Genomic DNA, 21,481 nt, shown 5'->3' with positions numbered 1-21,481 from the left:
TTTGTTCACCCTCCTCCTTTCATCCCTCAGACTAATTATGGTTGCCTCAGACACAGCCCTCTTCCTCGGGACCGAGGAACTACGGCTCCAAGCCCTTCAGGAAGGATTTCCCAGAGCCTGCCTGCGGTGGTTCTTCCATCGAAACGTTTTAAATGGCCCCACATGAGAGGAAAAGCCCAAGCCAGCCCCCCGGGGCCGGCGGGAGGCCCCCCGGGCGCGGCGGTGACCACTTCCCCTCAGGCCGCCTTCCCGCCCAGCGCGCCCCGCAACGGCCACCCGCGCGCCCCGTCCCTCAGCCCCACGCCGCCGCCAAGGGGACGCGCCTCTCCCCAAACTTTATTGCCTTTTTTTTTTTCCCTCACCCCTTTCTTTCCCTCTTTTTTTTTTTTTTTTTTTTTTTTTTTAAGGGAAAAAGGTGGGGGGAGCTCAATTTCCCACTTGCCAACAGCAGATAAAAAAAGTGGGGAGGGACCTCTTCTGTCACAGCCTATGTAGATTAACCTTTCAATTAGCTGTTATCAGGTCCTGTGTCTTAGCACCAGTCCTCGCAATCTGCGTCCGCTCTGCATCGCGAAGGCTGGAGGTCTGGGGTGGGTTTTCTGTTTTAATTTCTAAATTAATGATAATTGTTCGTGTGGCTCCCCTCCCCCGCCTCTCCCCCGCCGCGAGCTGAACGCTTGTGTCTGATCTGCCCGTCCACCTTTTAGTATTTTGGAGTGAGAAGAGGAGCCGCGCGGAGCAGGAGGAGGAGGGGAGACAAGGTATTCTCTCCGTATTCATCTTTCCCCCCCCCCCTTCTGTTCCCCCCCCCCCCCCCCCCCCCCCCCCCCCCCCCCCCCCCCCCCCCCCCCCCCCCCCCCCCCCCCCTTGCGAAGGGGCTTGGAGAAGGTAACTGGTGCAATCAATCCGCTGGCTGGGGATTCCCTCCACCCCCTCCCCGGCTCGTCTGGCTCTCCTGGCTGGGGCTCTTCAGTGTGTATGTGTTTGGGGAAGGGGGTGGGGGGAGGCTGTGTTGTTGTGTTCCTGGCTCTGCTTGCAGCCAGGAGAGAGAGCGAGAGAGCGAGCGAGAGACAGAGAAGGAGAGAGAGAGAGAGAGAGAGGAGCCGCGATCGCGTTTCAGGGGCAGCACATTCCGCAGGAACCGCTGCTGCAGAAACACACACAGGCAGAGAAAGGAGGTCATTGCAAGCAAAGGGGGGAAACCTGCATCGGAGGTTAGATTCCCAGGAGTTTATGTGGGGGGGTTATAGGGAGCATGCGATGGGTTTTGTTTTGCGTCGGGTGACAGGCTGCAATTTGCCATAATAACCCCCTTTCCCTCCCCTCTCTCAGCGCAGGGGGCTTGTCACTAGGCTGGGTACTTTTTTTTTTTTCTCTCTCCCTTTTGCATTGGAGGCTGATGCACGTGTTTGCAGACACTTGCGCTTGGTAAATGCATTGCAATGCTGTGCGTTTTGCAGGGGAGGGGGAGCAGCAGCAGGAGGTGATGGCTGGGCTGGATGGGGTGGGGAGAGGGGGGAATGGAGCGGCGGAGGGAGGGAGGCAGGGGATGGCTGAGGTTTTTGTGTTGCATGCTCCCACCCTGGCTTTCTGAGGCGGCAATTGTTCCTTCGCAGACGGGCTGACAGAGAAGCCCCTGGGCTTCGCATGGCGAAACTTGCGGGGACCTGCATGTGGCTGTTAGAGCCGGGAGTCATTGTCGCTGTCCCCGTTCCCACCCCCTCCTTCCCAGCGCGGTGTGGGGGGTGCGTGTGCGCGATAAGCGGCTGCCAGTGCCAGGCACCTTGGGAGGGTTACGCTGGGAGCACGCTGTTCCATCTCGCCCGCCCGGGCGAGCGGCAGGATCGGAGGCACGCGCGTGACGCGCAGGATTTAAAGGTTGCTTGTTAGTGTGTGTCGCGGGCCCGCCCGCCCTGCCGGGCCGGCTCGGGCGGCCGCCGCCGGTAGCTCTCGCTAGCGATCACCCTCTCGAACAAACTTCAGGAGCGGGTGGGGCGGCGGCGGGTGGGGGAGGGTAGCGAGGCCGGAGGGGGGAGCCGGGAGGGGTGGGACACCCTGACGGACGGCAGTGGTAGCCAACGGGAGGGCGGCCTTGCGCGAACATTCGCCTCCACTTGTGGCGGGTGACCAATGGCGAGCGTCGGAGGCCCAGCAATGAGGCGGGCCGGGCTGTGGCGGGCGGGTGGGCGGGCCGGGCGGGTTGTGTGGCGGCGGAGGCTGCCAATGGCAGCCGGCGGCACCGCCCGTTTTCGCGGGCAGGCGGAGTTGAGCGTGGAGGGAAGGGGCGTGCCTCGTGATTGACTCACCCTGCCTTCCAATGGGAGCCCCGGGCCGGTTGCTGGGCGGAACAAGGCTGGTATGGGCGGATGACGGACGTGGGCCCGCGGCCTGTGAGCGCGGAGCGGCGTGTGCAGGGCGGCCCAATGGCGGGCGCCGGTGGGCGGGGCGCGAGGGTAGGTAAGATTTTAATGAGACTCCATTGGGCTGTAATCAGTGTCATGTCGGATTCACGTTAAGTACAACAGGGCGAAACAAAATGGCGGCGTAGGTGAGGCAAGCCGAGCCGCGGCGGTAGGGGGAGTCGCGGCGGCCGCCGGCAGCGGGGCAGAGCGGCAGTGAGGGCAGCCGCCTCGGCGCAGCCCGGCAGCGGGAGCAGGGGAAGAGCCGGCAGCAGGGGGAGCCGCTGCGGCGCCTGGAGGAGGCTCCTCCCCCCGCGGCCCCGGTCCCGCGGAGGTGAGTGGTACCGGGGAGGGGGGGGGGCGGGCGGCTCGCAGCCTGCCTCCCGCCGGCACGGCGAGGGGGACTGGCGGGGGCGCTGCCCCTGGCACCGCCCGCCCGCCATCCCCGTGCGGTGGGTGCAGGTGCACGCCGTCCTGCGGGGTCGCCGTGCCACGGGGAGCGGAGCCTGTGGGCTTGGGGGTTTTGCATTGGGAATGAGAAACCCCAGAATAAGGCTTGGGGTGTTCAGAAGCCAGCCCTGGCTCGGCCCTGTCAGATACAACAATGCCTTGGCGCTGGGCGCTAGGCGTGTTGCGAATCGCCGTGGCTTGGGTATACTGCAAAAATTTTTAAGCAAGTTGGGGGCGGGGGAATATTCAAGCCTCTCAAGCCACGTTTTGGAAGCGATGTTCGTATCGTGTTTTCTTCGCCCAGACCTCACCTTTTGCATTCTGTCACTGAGCGTTGAAATTAACCCACTCTGCAAAAAGCAAACAGGTACCCCTTCTTCTGTAAATCACTTTCTCAAGAAGAAAGGTGTTCAGTGGAACCCTCTTCCCAGGTTAAGTGCTGGCAGCGAATATTACCTTCCCATGCTCCTTTTTGTTCTCCAGTACCGTATTTTAAAGTGTTCAGAACTTCCAGGGAAGAGGGTGGGAAGGGTGAATTTGGGTGATTTTTCTGGTGTCACGTTGTGTTGATGCTGTTTCCTCTGGTGGTGCTTGCTGCTGTCATGTTGTGAACTGCTTTTTAGCCTATGATCTTAAAACTAGCTTGCGGGGTATCACAGAGCGCGTGCGCATCGTTGGTTGGATTTGCGTGTACTGCTCTTACTCCCCGCATCCCCAAGTCTTTTGCTGAAGTTACTGTGTCTCCTCATCTGTCTGTTTAAAGAGTGTGCAAGTGTCATTGCTCTATCTTGTTCCAGTTGAAAACTGGTTGTTGTATAAAGGCTAATACAATAGCTGGCTTCATGATGTGAGTAATTTTAGGAGTGTCATGTGTGCTGGAAGTCCTTGCCAGGATCTGCTTTCTCTCTTTTCTCTTTGTAGGTGTACGTATTTTGCGATGGGGAAACAAATTATCTTGCCTCTTTTGCATCATTAATTGAGATGGGGGTGGAATACAGAGTTGATTAGCTGAGGAACTCGAAGTAATGCTTGGAGGAAAGAAAAATGGCAAAAAGCTTACTGAAAGCAATGGCAGGCTTCTTCCTCCTCCTCTGCTGCAATCCTTACCTGACCCTGATGCTGCAGCAGAGAGCTGGCCTGCTGCTGCTGCTTCTGAGTGTGTGCAGAGCAGGTAGGAGGGAGCAGAATGAGATTGTGCTTTACAGGTCACCAGCAGGTTGCACAGGTTGCTGTCTTTCTGCCCCCCCCCCCTTTTATTTTTTTGGTAGTGGTTGTAACCTCAGGTTGAGGTTTTAAAAGTTTAACTGTGTTTACATTTAAGATGGCAAAGAAATTTTTTCATTAATTTTTTTTTTTTTGAGAAGACTAGATTGTATTTTTTGAAATGCTTTTGGATACTTGTTTTTATAAACTTGTAATAACTTAGTTTTGTTTCTTGGGGGGGAGGGGAAGAGTAGGTGATTTTTTTTTTTTTTTTCTGTGTGTGTGTGTCTTTCTGACTACACAGCTTGTTTTCACAGTCTGGATCACTTGGAAATAATTCCAGATACTAGTTCAGTCTAAAAAAGACCTTATTACAGGATTATAGGATTACTGATGACACCTAAGATTGACATGTTCAGTCAGTGCATTCTTTAATTAGAATCAGCTGTACAATAGGTGCATGCTTTATAGAGGACATATTTGCATTCATTCTAAATCCCAAGCTTCAATTTTGCAACTTTTTTGTATTTATCTGATAATTTATGACTTAGGTAAAGGGACAAGCCTTGACTAGAGATGGCTTTTCACGTTTTAAAGGTAGCGTATGGTATTTAACCCTCTAAATGCCTATGTTATGCAGCTCTTCAGTAGCAAACTTGTTAAAAGGTTTGGTTAGTGATACAGTGCAATCAAACTTTCTCAGATGTTCTTACTTTCAAAATAAGATACTGTAGAGTGTAGAAGCTGAAATGTGACATAGAACCTTAATGACTGTTGTCATAAAATTTGGAAGTGGTCCTGTGCACTTAATAGCCTGGAAAATCTAATCTGTGATTGGATGAGTACTGTTGAGGGTTGGATTAAAAGTTATTTAATTACAAGGGATGAAAATTAATAAATAGGTATGAGTGCCTGCTACTAATTTATAATACCTCTTAAAAATTGCTATTTCTTCAAAAACTGTTTGGGCAAGCAGCATACTGCTTATACTAAAGGATGTATGACCACCTTTTTCTGGTTTTGGTGAAATTAAGTTCTAAACTTAGAAACCTGAATGTCATTCTGAACTTCCATGTGTCCTCTTGTGTTGAATCTGGAAAGTTTGTTTGTAAAGCAGTTTGGTTTGTCTTTGTCCAGTCACTTAGCATGTATATGCATATATTTGTGTATTGCCAATCATGAATCAATCTGCCCTCACTTGATTTATGAAAAGCCTGGATCAGTTATATTGCTGCCAAAGACGTTTGTTATTAAGAGGTTGTTCGGAATCTTGCATATGGTAGACCTTGTAGACCTTGTCACAGTGGTTGTGGAGGTCGGGGGTGCTACGCTTCAAGTACCTAGGCAATCAGAGTGGCAGAATAACAAGAGATTGTAGCTTGTGGTAAAACAACTGAAATTGGATCAGATGAACCTTCTGTGGTTTCCTAAAGCAGAAGGAATGTAAGGTTCTGTTGGAAGCAGTGAATTTAAGGTGTCTTGATTTTCCTTTTGAAATATCCTGTCCTGTGTTTTGGAAACTGTGCTTCTGCTGATACTCTCAGCTTGTGTTGATTTAGTAGGCGCAAGTATGCAGGAGGCTGTATTACACGCAGGGAGTTTTAAGTAAATAAGTAAAAATGTAGTTCTGAATGTATATTGCTGTAAAATTCCTGTACCCCAAGCAGCAGACGCTACATGAAAATACAGGTTTATGCTCACCTTTTGCCACAGTCAGTGGCCAATAAAAATTCCTGCAACCCACAAGTTATATAGCATTTACACAGAAATGTTCATCAGTGTCCAGGTGCTTGGAACAGACCCTGCACTGTGTGTTCTGGAATTTCATGGTAGTGATGTGGTTGCTTGTATGAAATTTAATACAACAGTACTGCAGTAGGTTTAAAAATGAGGTGAGTATGTCTGACTCAGCAAATGTTCAGCATTTAGTTAAGTACTGACTGTCTTCATGAAGACTCATGGCAGAATGGCCTGACTAAATAACTTTTAAAGTAGCTTTCTAGGAATCTGGGGCTTTATATGTAGCTGCAGAGATCTTCCAAATTCATAGGGAGAGTGTATAAAATAGTTTCAAGGTGAGTGAACCTCAACTATATATAGACTTCTCCTTTTTGTTGTATCATGTTTTCAGTGTCAAGAGTTGTGAGAGGATTTGTAGGATTCATCATACCATGGAAACTTTTTTTTCTTCCCTATACTTGTCTGCATTTTGCAGCTACAGTGTTATTTTGGAATTATCTGAAAACAGTGAATATAAACAATTCTGTTAGGGGAAGAATGGCTTTTGCTAGCTGGATTAAATTAAAATGTGTGTTTACAGAACAAGTTATTGTTTTATTACAAATACTTGAAACACACAGAACTGTTATCAAATATAACTTGCATGAGTACAGACGGAAGCAAGACACAGAATCCAATCTATGTAGGTCAATAGGGTTCAGTATGAGAAACAATTAAACATTCACGCCCTGCATTTGTATCAGGAGTGTGTCTTTTCATTCTGGCAGTCAGTTGAACTTACATATTTATAAATCTGTAAGTGCTTAAGCTTCAGTCAAACCTAATGAATGACGTATTCATAAAATGAATTGATTAATCGTTTCTGCTATTTGGGTATAGAATAATTTATTTTCACCAGTAACCAGCTTCTTTTTTGTTACTAATCACCTTCTGTAGATACAATAACGTGTGAAACATGATCTGGAGTTTGTATTTAAAGAGATTTTTGAGGGGGTAGAGTGAGGAGAAGGTGTGGGACCGAAAGGTTGGTTGTTTGGTTTTTTAATACTCTTCACACTTGCAGAGGAATCTTTTTAACAAGTTGAAAATAATTTAGTTTGCTGAATCAATTGAGGGTTTTTTTCCCTATTTATAATTTACTGAAGTTTTAAACATGATTCGAATGCAAGATGACTTGAATAAACATGAGGTCCAAGACTTGTGTACTCATATCTATTATTGTTAGTTACAGGCTGCTTGCCATAGCTTTATAAATGTAGTTTCAGATTAACTCAGTTTTAGGTTTTGCTGTGAAGCTGGTGAATTTTCTACTTTACAGGACAACCCATTTATTGATAACAAACACTTCCCTCTTCCAGTTTTTACTTACTTTTGTTTGAAGTGATTATACAGTTCTGTTCATGTCTTCAGAAGTACTCCCTTGCATATAATGGCAGAGAAAACTAATACCTCAAACATATTTATTCATTCAGTGACTACTGTCTTAGTTTAAGCTGTGTGGCTTTTGTATTTATTTGTTTTTCTTCCTTCCCATATATCGTCTTGTAAAATGAACAAACTCCTAATCAGGATGTTCTTTCAGGTTTCTTAGAAAAAGTTTTTGTATCCACTGAATTTTCTATTGGAGTAATATATTCCGTAATAAGTAAAGAAAATTATTTGTTAAACTGTAGTTGCCAAAGTGTATTTTGTCAATGTGATGTCTTCTATGTCTTCATGCTGACAGTGTATTTATGTGAAAATGCCTCCTGTTACTTATTTTCATTTCAGTTCTGAAGAGTTTGTATAAAAAATGTGTGCCTCTACTGCACGCCTTAAGAATGAGAAGTGCCTTTGTGATTCCTTCCTGTACTGTAGGGTACCTAGGTATTAATGAAGGATGTGGTACTAGTAACTTGGTTCTGATACTTTGGTTTATTCATTTGGGGTTTGTTTTTGGGGTGTGTGGTTTTTAGTTTTTTGTTTTGGTTTGTGTGTGTATAATCTGTGCAGATAGTAATTTTCCTATAGTAGTGGATCTAGAAATTATTTGTAGGTCTGTTTGTTTGTTTTAGAGAACATTTTAGATCTCTGGCTGAATGGAAGTTGTCCCACAAGGCAGTAGTAGGTTAAGTTTGGGGGTGATGGATTTTAGGAAAACTAAATCCACTAAAGGGTTATGCAAAGTGGAAGTATTCTACAATTACTTGTTTGGTGTGGGGTGGGAATTGGTGAATGTTTCATATAATCTCACAAAGATTTTTGCATACTGCAACATCTATAGTGTGAATGTATGTCTGAATGCATTCAGTTTCTTTTTCGTACTTCAGTGTTAACTGTATTCTCTCCCTGCCTCTTCTTTTTCTCTTTTTAAAGGTTGCAACAAACTGTCTTGTAAGGATGTACCAGTATCTTCAGAAATGAATCCTTTCTACCTTTCCATAGCGGTAAAGTAATTGGAAGTTTCAGTTGGCAGATATTTCCCTGCCTTTTTGGACTCCTCAGGATGGATATTTTTGAGATGCATCCAAGCAGTGTGTGGAGTCCTTTGGTTTATGTTTGAGGTGTGAACAACCTCTGAAAGATCTGCTAAAAGGATAAGGAGGAACCTCTATGGGTAACCCTTGGCTGGAAACAATTACTGGTCAACCATGGTAAAACTTGCCAACCCTCTTTATACGGAGTGGATTCTTGAAGCTATACAAAAAGTTAAAAAGCAAAAGCAAAGGCCTTCTGAAGAGAGAATATGTCATGCTGTTTGTGCTTCTCATGGATTAGATAAGAAGACTGTTTCGGAACAGTTGGAACTTAGTGTTCAAGATGGTTCTATTCTTAAAGTCACCAACAAAGGCCTTGCATCCTACAAGGACCCAGATAATCCTGGACGGTTTTCATCTGTTAAACCTGGCACTATTCCTAAATCTGTTAAGGGATCTAGAGGAGCTTGTAATGAGCTTCGTAATGTGGATTGGAATAAACTCTTGAGAAGAGCGATTGAAGGGCTTCAGGAACCAAACGGCTCCTCCCTGAAAAACATAGAAAAGTATTTGAGAAGTCAAAATGACCTAGCAAATATTTTCAACAATCCCGCTTTTCAGCAGAGGTTGCGTCTGGGAGCCAAACGTGCTGTGAACAATGGGAGATTACTGAAGGATGGACCTCAGTATAGAGTTAACTATGGCAGTTTGGAAAGCAAAGGAGCTCCAAAATACTCCAGCACTTTCCCAGCTTCTCTTCCACCTGTCAGCCTTCTACCCCATGAAAAAGACCAGGTAAGTCTGAAAAATGAAAGTGAATGTAGTAATGTAAAAATTATTCTTGTTTATTTATTTATCTAATGCAAAACCAGTGATTCTTCTTGTTCTTTATTTACCTGTTTAAATATATATCAGTGAGGATGCATACCAAAGATCCATGCAGAATCTGTTCCGGTAAAGGAAGTTTACTTAGCTCCCTATGTCCCACCACTCTGTGTTGGATAGTTTGCTCTTTGGATTTTCTGTGGATAAACAGAGCAGCAGGGAAGAGCACAGCTATATGTGCTCCTCTAGGTGTGAGATTGTTGTGTCTTGCCTGGCAGACTGATGTTGCTGAAATCTTCAGCGTGATCTTGTTGTGGCCTTTTATCTTCATTTTACGCCTGAACATACTAATTTTCTTGCAGTTTGAACACTTTTGAACATTTAAAACTGTTAGACTTATTTTTAAAGACAGTTGTGTAGATACGTAACTTCAAACTACAGTTAATAGGAACTGGAGTTAATGTAATATTCTAGGAGTACAAGTGAAGGTGTCAGACTGACAAATTGATCTAAACTGCAGAATCTTCCTCCTGTTTCAGTTTGGTTGGAGTTCCCACATGGGTTTATTTTTACTAGTGGGCCTTGTTTCCAGGTTAATTATTCACAGGGTTTAAGCCTTGAGGGAGAAGGGGGTGTCAATTAGTGTGTTGTTTATGAAAGGGTAGTGTCAAAGACATGTCTGTAGGCTTTCTTTGATCATTCCCCACTTAGTATGGGGAAGTGTGTTTTGAATTTTCAGTGTACTTGGGGGTGGAGGTGGGCAAGCAGGGAAGCTACCTGTTCTACTTGAATTGGGTTACTTGGAATATTTTTAAGTTGGTGGTTTGTTTTTCGTCTTTTTTTTCCTCCTGTTTTTTATTCAATTCCCAGTGCTAAAGTTTGGTGGCAGTTCTTTGGCATGGGATAACCCAGACAACTTTGCAATTATTGGGTTGGCATTAATGTCTCCTACTACAAACTGCAGGATGGTTTTCAATCGCCTTTTTTCCGTCAGCTGATTGTAAGGTGCTGGAGGGTGCAGAGTAGAAAGTGCTTGTATTAGAAATACTTAGTGAAGTCAACACGAACAGTTGTTTGTGGAACTCTTAGAGGTGATGCTACAAATGATGGTAGCTGTAGGTTGATTTTTATGAGCTTCTCTAAATGTAAGTTCAATATGATTGCTTTTATGTGTGGGTATTTATTTCTGTCAAGTTGGACTTCTCAGGTATTTGAAAGATGCATGGAGCTTCACAATCAATCTGAATGGAATTCATAAGCGTTGCTTGCTGTGCGATTACTGCTGTAGCCGTTCACTAAAGATTTAAATACTTGTAGCAATAAAGCTGTATAAGTACTTAAAGGGATTCTTCTGTGATTCTGATACTCTAGTGACATGAATAAATTGAAGGCTGGAGGACTGAGCAACCAAAATAGTTTAGTATTGTGATGCTTCTTGTGAATTTTGTGGAAACAAAAATCTTGCTTGTTAGGCTACCTACTGGGACTGGCATCCATAGCAAGGAATGTTAGTTGGGTCACGGTACTGGAAAAGCCGTTACTGCTATATTAAAACACTGGTATAAGGATAAATCTGTCTTTTAGAAGTTAGCCAAACAAATCTGTTCTCTAGCAAGTGCTTTGGCAAGAGATAAGCTTTCATTTGGGTGCCTTAAAATTAGCAATGTGACTTGCGTGTTTAAAAACTGTTGGACGTACACGTTTTTCCTGACAAATAGTTTTGATGTGAGGCTGGCAGATCACTAGGAGCATGTCAGGGTAGCACGCTGCCTAGTTGTGGTGCAGGTATCTGAGCAAATACATATATAGACTTGGTTTAAACATGGGATTTTTGCTGGTCTTCAAGCTGTATAGCTTTAAATAAACTTTGAGGATAGTTCTGAAAGTAACTGTACATATTGTGTATATTATTTGGATGTGACTGCCTGTTTGTTTGAAATTAATGGTAATTCGTGAAGAACAACGACACTGAAGGAAAACTGTTAGGCTGTTTTTACTAGAAGTATTTTAAGTGGCAGTGTGGGGCATGTCAAGACTTTAATATTGTATTTTATACAATAAAATGTAGCCAACTGGCATGTCACAGGAATGGCCATTCTTTGAAGGAAGTGGTGTATTTTAAAGTTTCTTTGGCTGTTTATATAGCTAGCACAAGAAAGAGCTGCTTTTCTTGTTTGGGTGGATCTTTTTGTTTGTTTGGAGGTTTTTTTGTTTTTAATTACTAGAAATGAAGTTCAAGTATCTCTTCTGTTGACTTTTCTTGAGGAGAAAGAACAGGAGGATGTGCAGAAATCTGTTTAGATGACTGCGGAAGTTTGAGTAATTTTGACTTTTTAATGCATAATTAACATCTCATCAAGATGAGACAGTTGAAAGATTCAGTGCATTAGAAGTGCATCAGAGCTCTCTCTTTGGCAGTCTGAACTTTCACACTTACAGTACCAAACACAGACTCTGAACATTTCTTTCCAAGTCAGTAGAAGGTGACAAGAAGAGATATAGTACTGCCAGTGTGTGTGTGTTTGTGGCTGGTTTGGTTTTGGGGTGTTTTGTGTGTGTGTTCTTGGGTGTTTTCCCTCTCCACGCTGCCTTCTTCTCCCCCACCTCCGCCAAGGCATCAGAGTGTCTAGTACACTGAGAGGGTAGCTACTATTACAGTGCAGTACCACTGAAGTTAAGTTTCACTGTCCTGGAGCCTTGACTATGTTACAGGGGTGTTTGTTGAGTGCTTTGCATTTGATGAAATACTTAGGTGGAACAGGGAGCTGGAAGTGCTAAATTTTCCTCTTCGTGATGATGTCATGGAGCTGTATTTTTGTCTTTGTGTTAACTGGGTGATCCAATGGTACTAGGTATAGTCCTCTTGTTTCATTAGATGTAGAAATAGCTGCAGTTAGTTACAGCAATATAACAAGCAAGTTACAGCTTGTGTTGCCGTGTTACCTCCTATTATCCCTAGCCCTGGAAGGAAGCATTTGTGCAAAAATGGTAAGTTTCCTTCAAGTGTTATATGACTCTTCTGAATTTGGGCAAAGGTGTGTCAACTCCAAGTTACAGGAAGAGTAAGAATACAGCACAGCTGTTGAAATCTTCTCTTCCTCCACCCCTTTGCGCTCCCTAGTGTGTGAAGCGTTGCTCTTTCACTTCTGTATGAAGAGGTGCCAGCACAAGGCTCGTAGGAAGGACAGATTCCATTGGAAAGTCAGTAGCTGTCATCAGCTGTACGGTGTCTAGGCCGTACATCATATAAAGTGTAGGGAGTATTATAAATTGCATTTCAAAAGGACATCTCAATTATCCTAAATATTCTGGTGATTACATTAAGGTAGATACTTACCTGATGTGTACAGGTAACTTGAAATCGAAGCACTTCAAGACATGCCTGTTCTAAAGTGTTCAATCCATGTGTTAAAGGACTAGTCTCCAGCCAGACATGGAGTTGCCTTAACAATGAAGGGGGAAACAAAAAACAGCGGTGTCCTTAAGGATGAAGGCTTGTAATCTTTTTTTCTTTCCTGCAAATAAAAACCAAAAACCATATGTACAAGAAAGCAGAAAAAGAAGGAAATTTGTTGCTCAGTGGTTTGGTTTTGTGCGCTTCACTATATTGCGCTGCATAGTTAGTTTTAACAATTTAACTGCTCTTATGTGTTCTTCCTTATGTTCAGTGTCTTACATAGATATCTTCTCTCTTGAGCTTCACACCTTCTCTCACCCAGCATCTTCTGAAAAGGGCTGTATGAGTCTGTTAATCAGAAAATGCAGTGTAAAAACTGGTAGCATAGGGAAGGGTGTGAACAGCAAGGAAAATCAACCTGAACATGTTGAGTGATACTTAGCTTTTTGATAAGCTTTGATACATAAAAATACGCTTCTGGAAGTGCAGCAGTAAAGTGATACTTAAAAGTTATGGTTAGTCTTTAAATGGGCGTTTAATTTGTCTTTAATGGTGTCAGTTGTAGAATGGCAATGTTGGTGATGTTTTCTGCACGCCTTGGGTGCACATGTGCACTGTGGTGTTCCTTGTTTGACTTGTCACTTGTACCAGCACTGGGAAGGTTCTGCAGTTTGGGAACTGCATGAAACCTGCTAGGTCTTAGGAGTTAGCCATGTCCTGAACACAAATGCCATGTGACTGTAAACCCAAAGAAGCAGATGTTTGTAGGCTGTAGACAGCTCTTTATTTACTTATTTTTTAAAAAGATAAATTAAAAGGATAAATCCAGCTTTAAAAGGTGATGACGCAGCGGCCATTGTCATGGCTGTGGGAATGTGTAGTGTATCTTGGTAGTTACATCTTTGCTATGTTCAGAATAATTACTACTTAAAGTGTACTTCGAAAGATGCAGCGCAAATGGATGTGATTTGATCCATGCAACATTTTCTTGGTTTTCCTGAATGCTCTCATGAACAGCTCAGCAATTGTGTTAATAGTTGTTTCCATCTGATTCTTGGCATGAAAATTTTTATTAATCCCCCTTTCACTTTCAGTTTGTCTTTTGAAGCTGACTTTCATGCAAAACCAAACTTGTTTTATTAATTTTTCATACTCTGAACTCCTATCTAATTTTGTTTTCACTGGCCTACGTACATTTAGCTCTTCAAAGTGTAACTTGGCATGAGTTGAGTTTCAGTTTTCTGGTATGTAGCTTGTGCCAGTGCAGACACTGGGTGTTCCTCCTTCTGTCTTTCAGGCAAAGGGCCAATCTATAGAGAATTGCTTTTTTGGCATCCAGGCTCCTCCCCTGCTCAGTTTTTCAGCTTCCTGCCTTCCTGTGGGTAGGCAACAAGAGACTGTTGGCTGATATTTCTTTGCTTGCGCTACCTTGTTCCCTCTGGTCTCTAGACTTTCCACTGAGCAGAAACAGAGAAGTCAGGCAGAAAGGAAGTGCTACACGGTGTATCTTACTGTTTTACATGGAAGGGGATATTCATAATGCCTAATTTTGGAGCTGGCTTTATGTGGAGTCTGTGCTCCTAAGGGTGAGTCTGAGCACCAAGATGCAGTGATAGGTAAGTTTCTGTAAGAAAGTGTCTGCACTGCTACAGTTGAAGAGACTGTAGACAGGGGTATGCAGAAAGAAGAATGAAATCTAGGTTTGAGCTTTGTCAACTCATAAAATACTGTTGTCTTTAGAGACAGCTGGTGTTTCTTCCTTCATAACATCTTCATGGTGACAAAAGACTGAGGAATGTTAGCATTACTTGACAAATGGTAACTCTCTTGTTTGTGCTTCACACAATCTTGGTTCTCAAGACACCTTTATTTCTGTGGAAGGGTGACCCACATCTCTATGTGTGTAGCTCTTGGCCCATGAAGTTCTGGGATCATTGCTAGGTGCTGCTGTTCTGTCTCATTTCTCTGCTGTCCCTGTAGCTTCTGAAATGCTGAAAGTACCAACTCGATGTATAAGCAAACTGAGCACTTGGAAATGGATCCTATTCACAGTTGAGATACTGGAGCTTACCAGAAATTCAAGAATGACACTATCTTCTGAGCATTTAAAAGTGAAGCGGAAGACTCTTGTTATCCCATATTGTGGAGAAGCAGTTCATACCATTGTAGATAGATTTATCAAGCTTTGCGGGCTTTTTTTTGTATTCTATGATTCAGCACATTAGGGTCAAACCAAGAAGCGTGCTTGTAAAAGTTTTCTTGAATTGTATGGGGGGAGGAAGATTAAAAACTTCCATTTTCTGAGTTAGATTGGTTTGCTCCTTTGTAACGTGGGGCGGGGGGGAGAAGTTAAGTTCCAATTTCTGATGTCACTGACTTTGTTTCTGCAAACAGGTCATCGGTTTGCTGTTTCTTAGAGATACATCAGGGAAGACCCTACTCATCCTTTTTTCCCCAAGCCGGATATATTGGAACACAGTTCTGCATGATGTACTTGTGATCCTTGTTTAGTTCAAGGAGTAATTCCAAACACTACCCTATGAGCTATTAAATCCTAAGGCTTGCTCAAATTTGATTCTTTTGGTAGTTTCTCTTTAGAATTAATTGATGTGATGTACTGTGATGAGTCCTACATTGAAACTGACAGCAAGGAGTTAAAAGAAATCCTGTGTAGTTCCAGCAGTTATATTTGTGTTAGTTCATCTGTGCTATTTTCTGTAAACTCTTCTGTCTTAACTTCGAGTGATGTTTGATTCCTAAACTACAGTTAGAGGTTTTACTCTTCACGTTTTTCCTCAAAGGTTAATGGATTTTAACTAATCAGTACATGGATATCGCCTTTGTGAAGATTACTTCTAGAATATAGAAATACCAGAAGTCTGCCTTAAATATAAGGAGAGCTACCTTGCGTATTTTCTCAGTGCTGTATCCTTACCTGTGTTAAGTGTCTTTCCTCTTCTATATTCAGTAATAATGATAGTCTTGACTCTTGGGTGTGTTTTTTCTGTGGCAGTTGAAGTGTGGTAACAACTCGATATTGTTTCTTGTTGTTGCAGGAACTTTGTTATAAAACAAGTGATGAAAAACCTTGATAACTTGCAGTTGAGGTTGTCTGCTATTGTTTAACAGATGATTTTATTTTCTTTTTTCTCCAAATCAGGACAGTGAGAAAAATCCGCAGGTACAGCTCAACCATAGTTTTCCAGTTTGGTGGTTGGAAATGGCGAAAGACTATCACTTCTGAAAGAATTTCAAGTTGGCATTGAGAAAAGAATGACTCAATTGGTGTAAAAGTTGTCTTTAAAACTTTGCATTCATTTATGGTCCTATTAGCTGCTTCTTTCAATGGGCAACTCTCTTCTCTGTATTCAGGACTACATTTGCCTGGGCATAAGGACAGTCCCGTAGTTCCTGTGATTGTGAGGACCTGTTTCACATCAGGACTGTAGGCCTGGAACCAAATGCAGGAAGTTGCTGTAGTGTGCTGGAAGAACACTATTAGGGCTCGGATTGTGGCTGTAGAATTCTGAGGATGACTCGCATCAAGTGCCACTTAAATCAGGCACCACTTAGCTGACAGATCCATGCTGTCCTTTGTGGTTACCTGATAAGAGACAAACCAAGTCCCAAAATAGTATGATTTCCTTTGGTTGCAAAAGTACTTGTGTGTGTGGTGTTTTTCCCTGTCTGCTTAGATCCCTCCTCATTGGGGGAAATTATAACTGGTGTCACTTAGGTTTTTCCATGTTGCTTGTGGGGTTTTTTTTTTTCCCTCTTCTTGCAGAAGAGCTTAAAATCTGAAATTTGCAGGCACAGGCAGCCTTCTTACGATACAAATGGTGTGAACTGTTAAAAGAAATGTCTGTGTAGGCAACTCGAGAGCTGCTGCATTTAGTTCTAGGTTTGTGCAGATTGTGACTTCAGGTTGCATGGTAGAGATGTTATATAAGGGAAAAGTCCTTGTGGGGAGGGAAACTGCAGGGTTGTAAATTGTCAGCTCCTGTGTCTTGTCTCTGCAGTGACAGATAGCCATGCACAGGGCTTTCTGTTTTCTGAAGTGTTTGGCAGTAGAAGGGGCAGAGTGTCCTATTTATTTCCGTAGTGGTTGTGGTGGTACAGCCCATCAGTTACCAGCTAATGCAGTGCTAGGTGGAGTAGGCTTGAGACCTCTGTTTTTAATTACAAGCAGGACTCTGGCACAGGAGAAAAGCTGTGGATGATCTCAGCAAAGTTGTCTGGGAGGCACAGCTGATGTTTCCTCATCCAGGAAGAATCCTTAGTAGAAGTGGGGGCTAGCATAAGGTGTGATAAGTTTGCCACACATTTTCCACATGCTCTCCAGCATTTCATTTTATCACCACTGGTGTTTTGAAGTTGGCTTCAGTTTCACAGCTCTTTTTCACCATTTAAAAAAAAAAAAAAATTACTGAGTAGCTTTAGGAATTAATTTTGATGTAATGTCCATGTATCCTTGGCAACATTAACTAGCGGTGTTTGCATTTGGCTCAATAAGAGACAAATGTCAGTGGCACCTGTGTTTTAGACATTGAGTACACATAGTTCTTAACTAACGAATAAGTAGTTACAAGAAAGGAGTAGTCAAAGTTATAATAAATGTGTAGAATGATTTTATTTTTTTTTGTCTCTGCATGGGACTGCTGTAGTAAAGGAGCTCTTTCAGCACTCTCTGTTGGGTGATTATAGTGAAAATAGGGACTGCTATTTCTCAGGTGGCAAAAGGATGAGAGCTAACTGACACAAATTGCAGCAAGGGAAATTACAGATCAGGGGTCCTCAAACTACGGGCTGCAGGCTGGATACGGCTTCCCAGGGTCCTCAATCCGGCCCCCGGTATTTACAGGCACCCCCCCCTGCCCCCCGCCGGGGGTTTGGGGGGGAAACCAAGCAGCCACAAATGCCTGCCTGCCACTTAATCAGTGCACCGGCCCCCTGGTTAAAAAGTTTGAGGACCCCTGTTCCAGATAGATGAAGGAGAAAATCCTTTTTAGTGAGGATGGAGAGACATGGAACAGGGGCTTGAAGTGGCTGTGAAATCTCCATCCTCAGAGGTGGTCAGAGCTTGACTAGGCCAGGTCCTGAGCAACCTGAGGGAAAGTCTGAGTCTGGTCTTGCTTTCAGTGGTAGGTCAGGGTACATGCTGCAGAGGTCTCCGCCCACCTAGAGTATTCTATTTAAACACGAAGGTTTGTCTGCTGCTTCTAATAGTTGGCCAGTAAAACAGAATGTATAGGTTTTTTATGCAAGACACTAAAGACAAAGACTTGCAGATAGCTGCATCAAATAATGTAAGCTAAAGCAGTTTTAAGAGGGATGGAAGCTTTAACTGAGGAAACCATTGCTGGAAAAATCAGTGTGGTTTATTTTTGGGTTTTGTTGTTAAAGTTTCTTTCATAAGTGCATTTTGTGTATGTTGCTGTAAAAATAGTGAGCATCCTGGTTTCTGCTTTCTTGGGACTCCCTGAAATCTGGAAAAAATAAGAACTTAGTCACTGAACTATTAGATTGATATACCAGACCCAGAAGACTGGGTCTGAAGCTTGCTAGGCTGCATTTAAGATTCACCATTATGTTGCGTGGATACCTTACCTGGTAAAGCTTGGAGAACTGTTGTCCTTAATATTCATCTGTAAAAACGTGAGTAAGGCCTATGTTGCAAGTGCTGTGGAATTCTCTGAAGTGCTTAGGACTGGTGGATAACGGGGAGTAGTTAACAAGGGGTTTATACAAAAATACGGTTAAAAGGTGATGAAAAAGGCAGTGTTTGAGCCTAAATTTCTTGGGACCAAAGTAACCTCTGTTACAGTCACTGAACTTAATAGTAGTTAGTTAAGAAGTTATATGCTTATAAAGGCTGCTGTATCTCTCCTTTCTGTTCCAAATTTAAAAGATACTCAGCTTTCATTTTCTGCTTCTTTTCTTTTGTCCTCTGAACACTTAGTATACCTGCTGTAGGAGTCAGGTTAACAAGAATGTGTTACTGGTAGAGGAAAAGGACAGTGTACTGACTCCTGCGAGTAAGTATTTGGTCATTAGTCAGTTTAGAAATCTATACATGGGGGACTATGTAATAAACAATGGGGTTATATGTAAACATGGTATTTTCTGATCTGAATATTCTTGCTCTGCCTTGAACTGGCCGGCTCTCTTCTCATTTTATGCACTTTTGGAAAGTGAATGTCACTGAAAACGTAAAGCTGTTTTACATATTAATGTTGCTTTAATATTGGAAAAATGTACAGCAAACCCAATTTCTATTTATTTTGACATGTTTGGCACACATTCTGCTGATTTAGCAAAGCAAGCTTTTATTCAGATGTTGCGGATGTTTTCTGAAGGTCAAAAAATTAGAGATAAATCAATAAAGAAATGACTAAAGAAAACTACTCACAGGGTAGACTGTCAGGTTAGGTATGTGCATACAGATCGTCTGTTACTGTATTTGTGTATGCGTATGTTTAACTACATGGAAAAAGTATCAGAGCTCACACTGTCAAATTCCTCTTGTTGAGTTACCTGACATGCTTGACTGCCATACTCTTGAGGAAGGAAATTATTGGTACTTATGTCTTTTAATGGTTCTGGGTGTTCTTGAAACAAATTTTCAACTACTACATTTGTAAAGGTGACAGGTGCCATTATAGTCAAGCAATTCCTACTCATTACATCTATGCCTTTAACTTTACTCTCTTGTGATTAAAAGTTGAAGATATTTTACCCTGGATAAAACTTGTAATGCAGTAGCTGTTTAATAAATAAAAGTTCTGGCTTTAGCTAGTCCTTCTGCTTCATATTCATTGAAATCTATTGAAGAACTAGGAATCTGAAAACATGAGTTCTGTTGTGGGCTTTGCCATTTGGCATTTATGTGGCGATGGGCAGTTTTCACTTTAAGCGTTTGTGCATGGCGTTTAAAAACCAGTGAGTAGCTGCTCATCTTGCAAGTATATTTTCAGCTTTTCAGTAGAGTTTTAGAAGTTTTTTCTGATCTGAACGTGAGATGAATGATGGTAGGAGTCTTTTATTTTGAATAATAAGCCACTAGAGGAATCTCCCCCTATACCACTCTAAATTCAAGATGGTACCTCAATTCTGTCTGTGAAATTAAGCACATAAATGTGGCTGCTATTTAACCCAGGATTGACAAGTTTTGATTTATGCCTCCTAGAAGATACTAGACATGGGAGAAGGGTGTACTGGAATTTGTTTGGTACCTCTTTCTCATAGATATCTTTGCCTTCTTTGGAAATGTTTTCAACAGGTTCATGAGGCACTTTCAGCCTGTATGGAAAAGGTTTTGATAGTTTTCAAAGTTAGACTAGAAAAGAAATAGATTTTATCTTTTTTTTTTTTAATGTTAATAAAACTGCTGGAGTTGACTTTAATTGAGAAAATGACTTTGACAGCTGGCAGCTCTGCTCTGGCCAAGGAGAGGAAAAAAAGAAAAAAAAAAAAAAAAAAAAGGTGGATGTCCAGGCTTTACTGTGTGAACATGCCATATTCAGTTTTCTGTATGTAGTTCTAAAAACTGCCCATAGTCTGCTAACATAAAATCTAATTATTTATGTTGCTGCTTTGACAATATTGTGTTTGGATACAGTTTGAAGAGACCTTTGAAAGATTTGGTTTCTAGGGAAGAGCTACTACTACAGCTGAGGACAAGCTTTTTCCCCTTTCCTGACTTCTGTCTTGTTGTAAAATTCTGATTTGCTTCATATTTTGCTATTGCAAGTCAGTTTTGCTAAAACAAGTTAATTTCTAGTTTTCTATAGACATTTTATATGGAATTTAATTTAAAGCTTGATGCCTTAAAATTTTTTATTTTAACATAAGAGTTGGTTAAGACATTAAAATTTTGGTGTTATTAATTGGAGGAGAGAACAGAAGCAACTCTCACCCCTTTGTAGCAGGGAAGGGAATCCTAAAATAGTTTAGGTAGCTAAAGTGGTTTTAAATTTTAATCTCTTATTTTGCTTTTCCTCTCAAAAATACTTTGTTTTTAGAAGACTTGTGCCCTACCTTTCAATTTATGACGACAGCCTTAATAGCAATTTTTTCCCTCTCCCCACAACACATGTATTTTGTTTACTTCACTGTTAACTGATACATTGCAAGGCCAGCAGCTTTAAGGTTAGCTTTTGTCTTTAATGTGCACAGCTATAATGACTCCCATTGTTACTGCTTTCTTAAGCCATGACAACTGGACTTTTTTTTTTTTTTTAAGTATGTATTTAATAAATTTTGCTAATTAGAGTAGACATCTGTTTGGAGATCAGTAGCAATCAAAATCATTTTTGAAGAAGAAATTGTTGGCTCATGATGCATCTGAAATATTTCTGGAAGTTCAGCTTCTTTTTAGCTGTTGCTAAGAGAGAAATTTTCATTGACATGAGGGATGTGAGGACAAGTCAGCATGCTACCAGTTGTTTTATAGGCAGTTAGCTCTGCCGCCTTGCAGATGGTTAGAAAACTCTTGGTAGTGGGTAAATGTGTGCTGATTATCTCATTGAATTAAGGTAACCTTTTGTAGTTCATTGAATTCTGCAGACCAGGCACTGAGCAGCTGCTCGACTGTTGAATTCTGGATTTAGTGAATACAAAGATTATGCTAAAGGGTATTTAGTCATGTTCCAGGTACTGAGCGTTGGACCACTGCAAGAAATTTTTTATTTAATACTACCATTGGTGTGTTAGTAATCAGGGCAATCCAGTGAGACAGTATCTTCAACATTTTGACTAAACTATATTCTCCAACTTTGTTGCCACCACGTGCTGATTGATATTTTAAAACTTTGGAAGTAGGTTGCAAAGAACTGTTTTTTCCTCCCTCCTACTTCACTCCCTCCTGCCTTTCTTAAAGTGGTGCAAAGGGAAGTAACTCTTGTTTCTGCCTGCTTTTTATATTAGTTTTAGGTTGTGTTTTGTTACGGTGTGGTGGAGTGTTTTTGGTGTGTCTCCCCCCACCCTGGCAAGTCTGACTTAATAAGAACTCA

At 42.4% G+C, this 21,481-nt stretch overlaps 1 protein-coding gene across 6 annotated transcripts in view; it reads left to right on the top strand.

Annotated features, from left to right (window-relative positions):
* The first annotated feature begins 459 nt into the window (after nt 1–459).
* The window catches only part of KAT6B (lysine acetyltransferase 6B), a 118,460-nt gene continuing 97,438 nt past the window's right edge, over nt 460–21,481 (top strand). The window contains exons 1-2 of one of the 6 annotated variants that reach the window (XM_040606458.1): nt 460–590; nt 8,148–9,043. In XM_040606458.1, the coding sequence (XP_040462392.1) occupies nt 8,423–9,043 (621 nt within the window). In that variant the 5' untranslated portion in view covers nt 460–590; nt 8,148–8,422. The other 5 variants (XM_040606457.1, XM_040606455.1, XM_040606459.1 and 2 more) reach the window with 5 other exon arrangements.

Source organism: Falco naumanni, chromosome 9 (genome assembly GCF_017639655.2).
Source record: "Falco naumanni isolate bFalNau1 chromosome 9, bFalNau1.pat, whole genome shotgun sequence".
Taxonomy (NCBI): domain Eukaryota; kingdom Metazoa; phylum Chordata; class Aves; order Falconiformes; family Falconidae; genus Falco; species Falco naumanni.
This window is presented reverse-complemented; position numbering and strand designations above follow the sequence as displayed.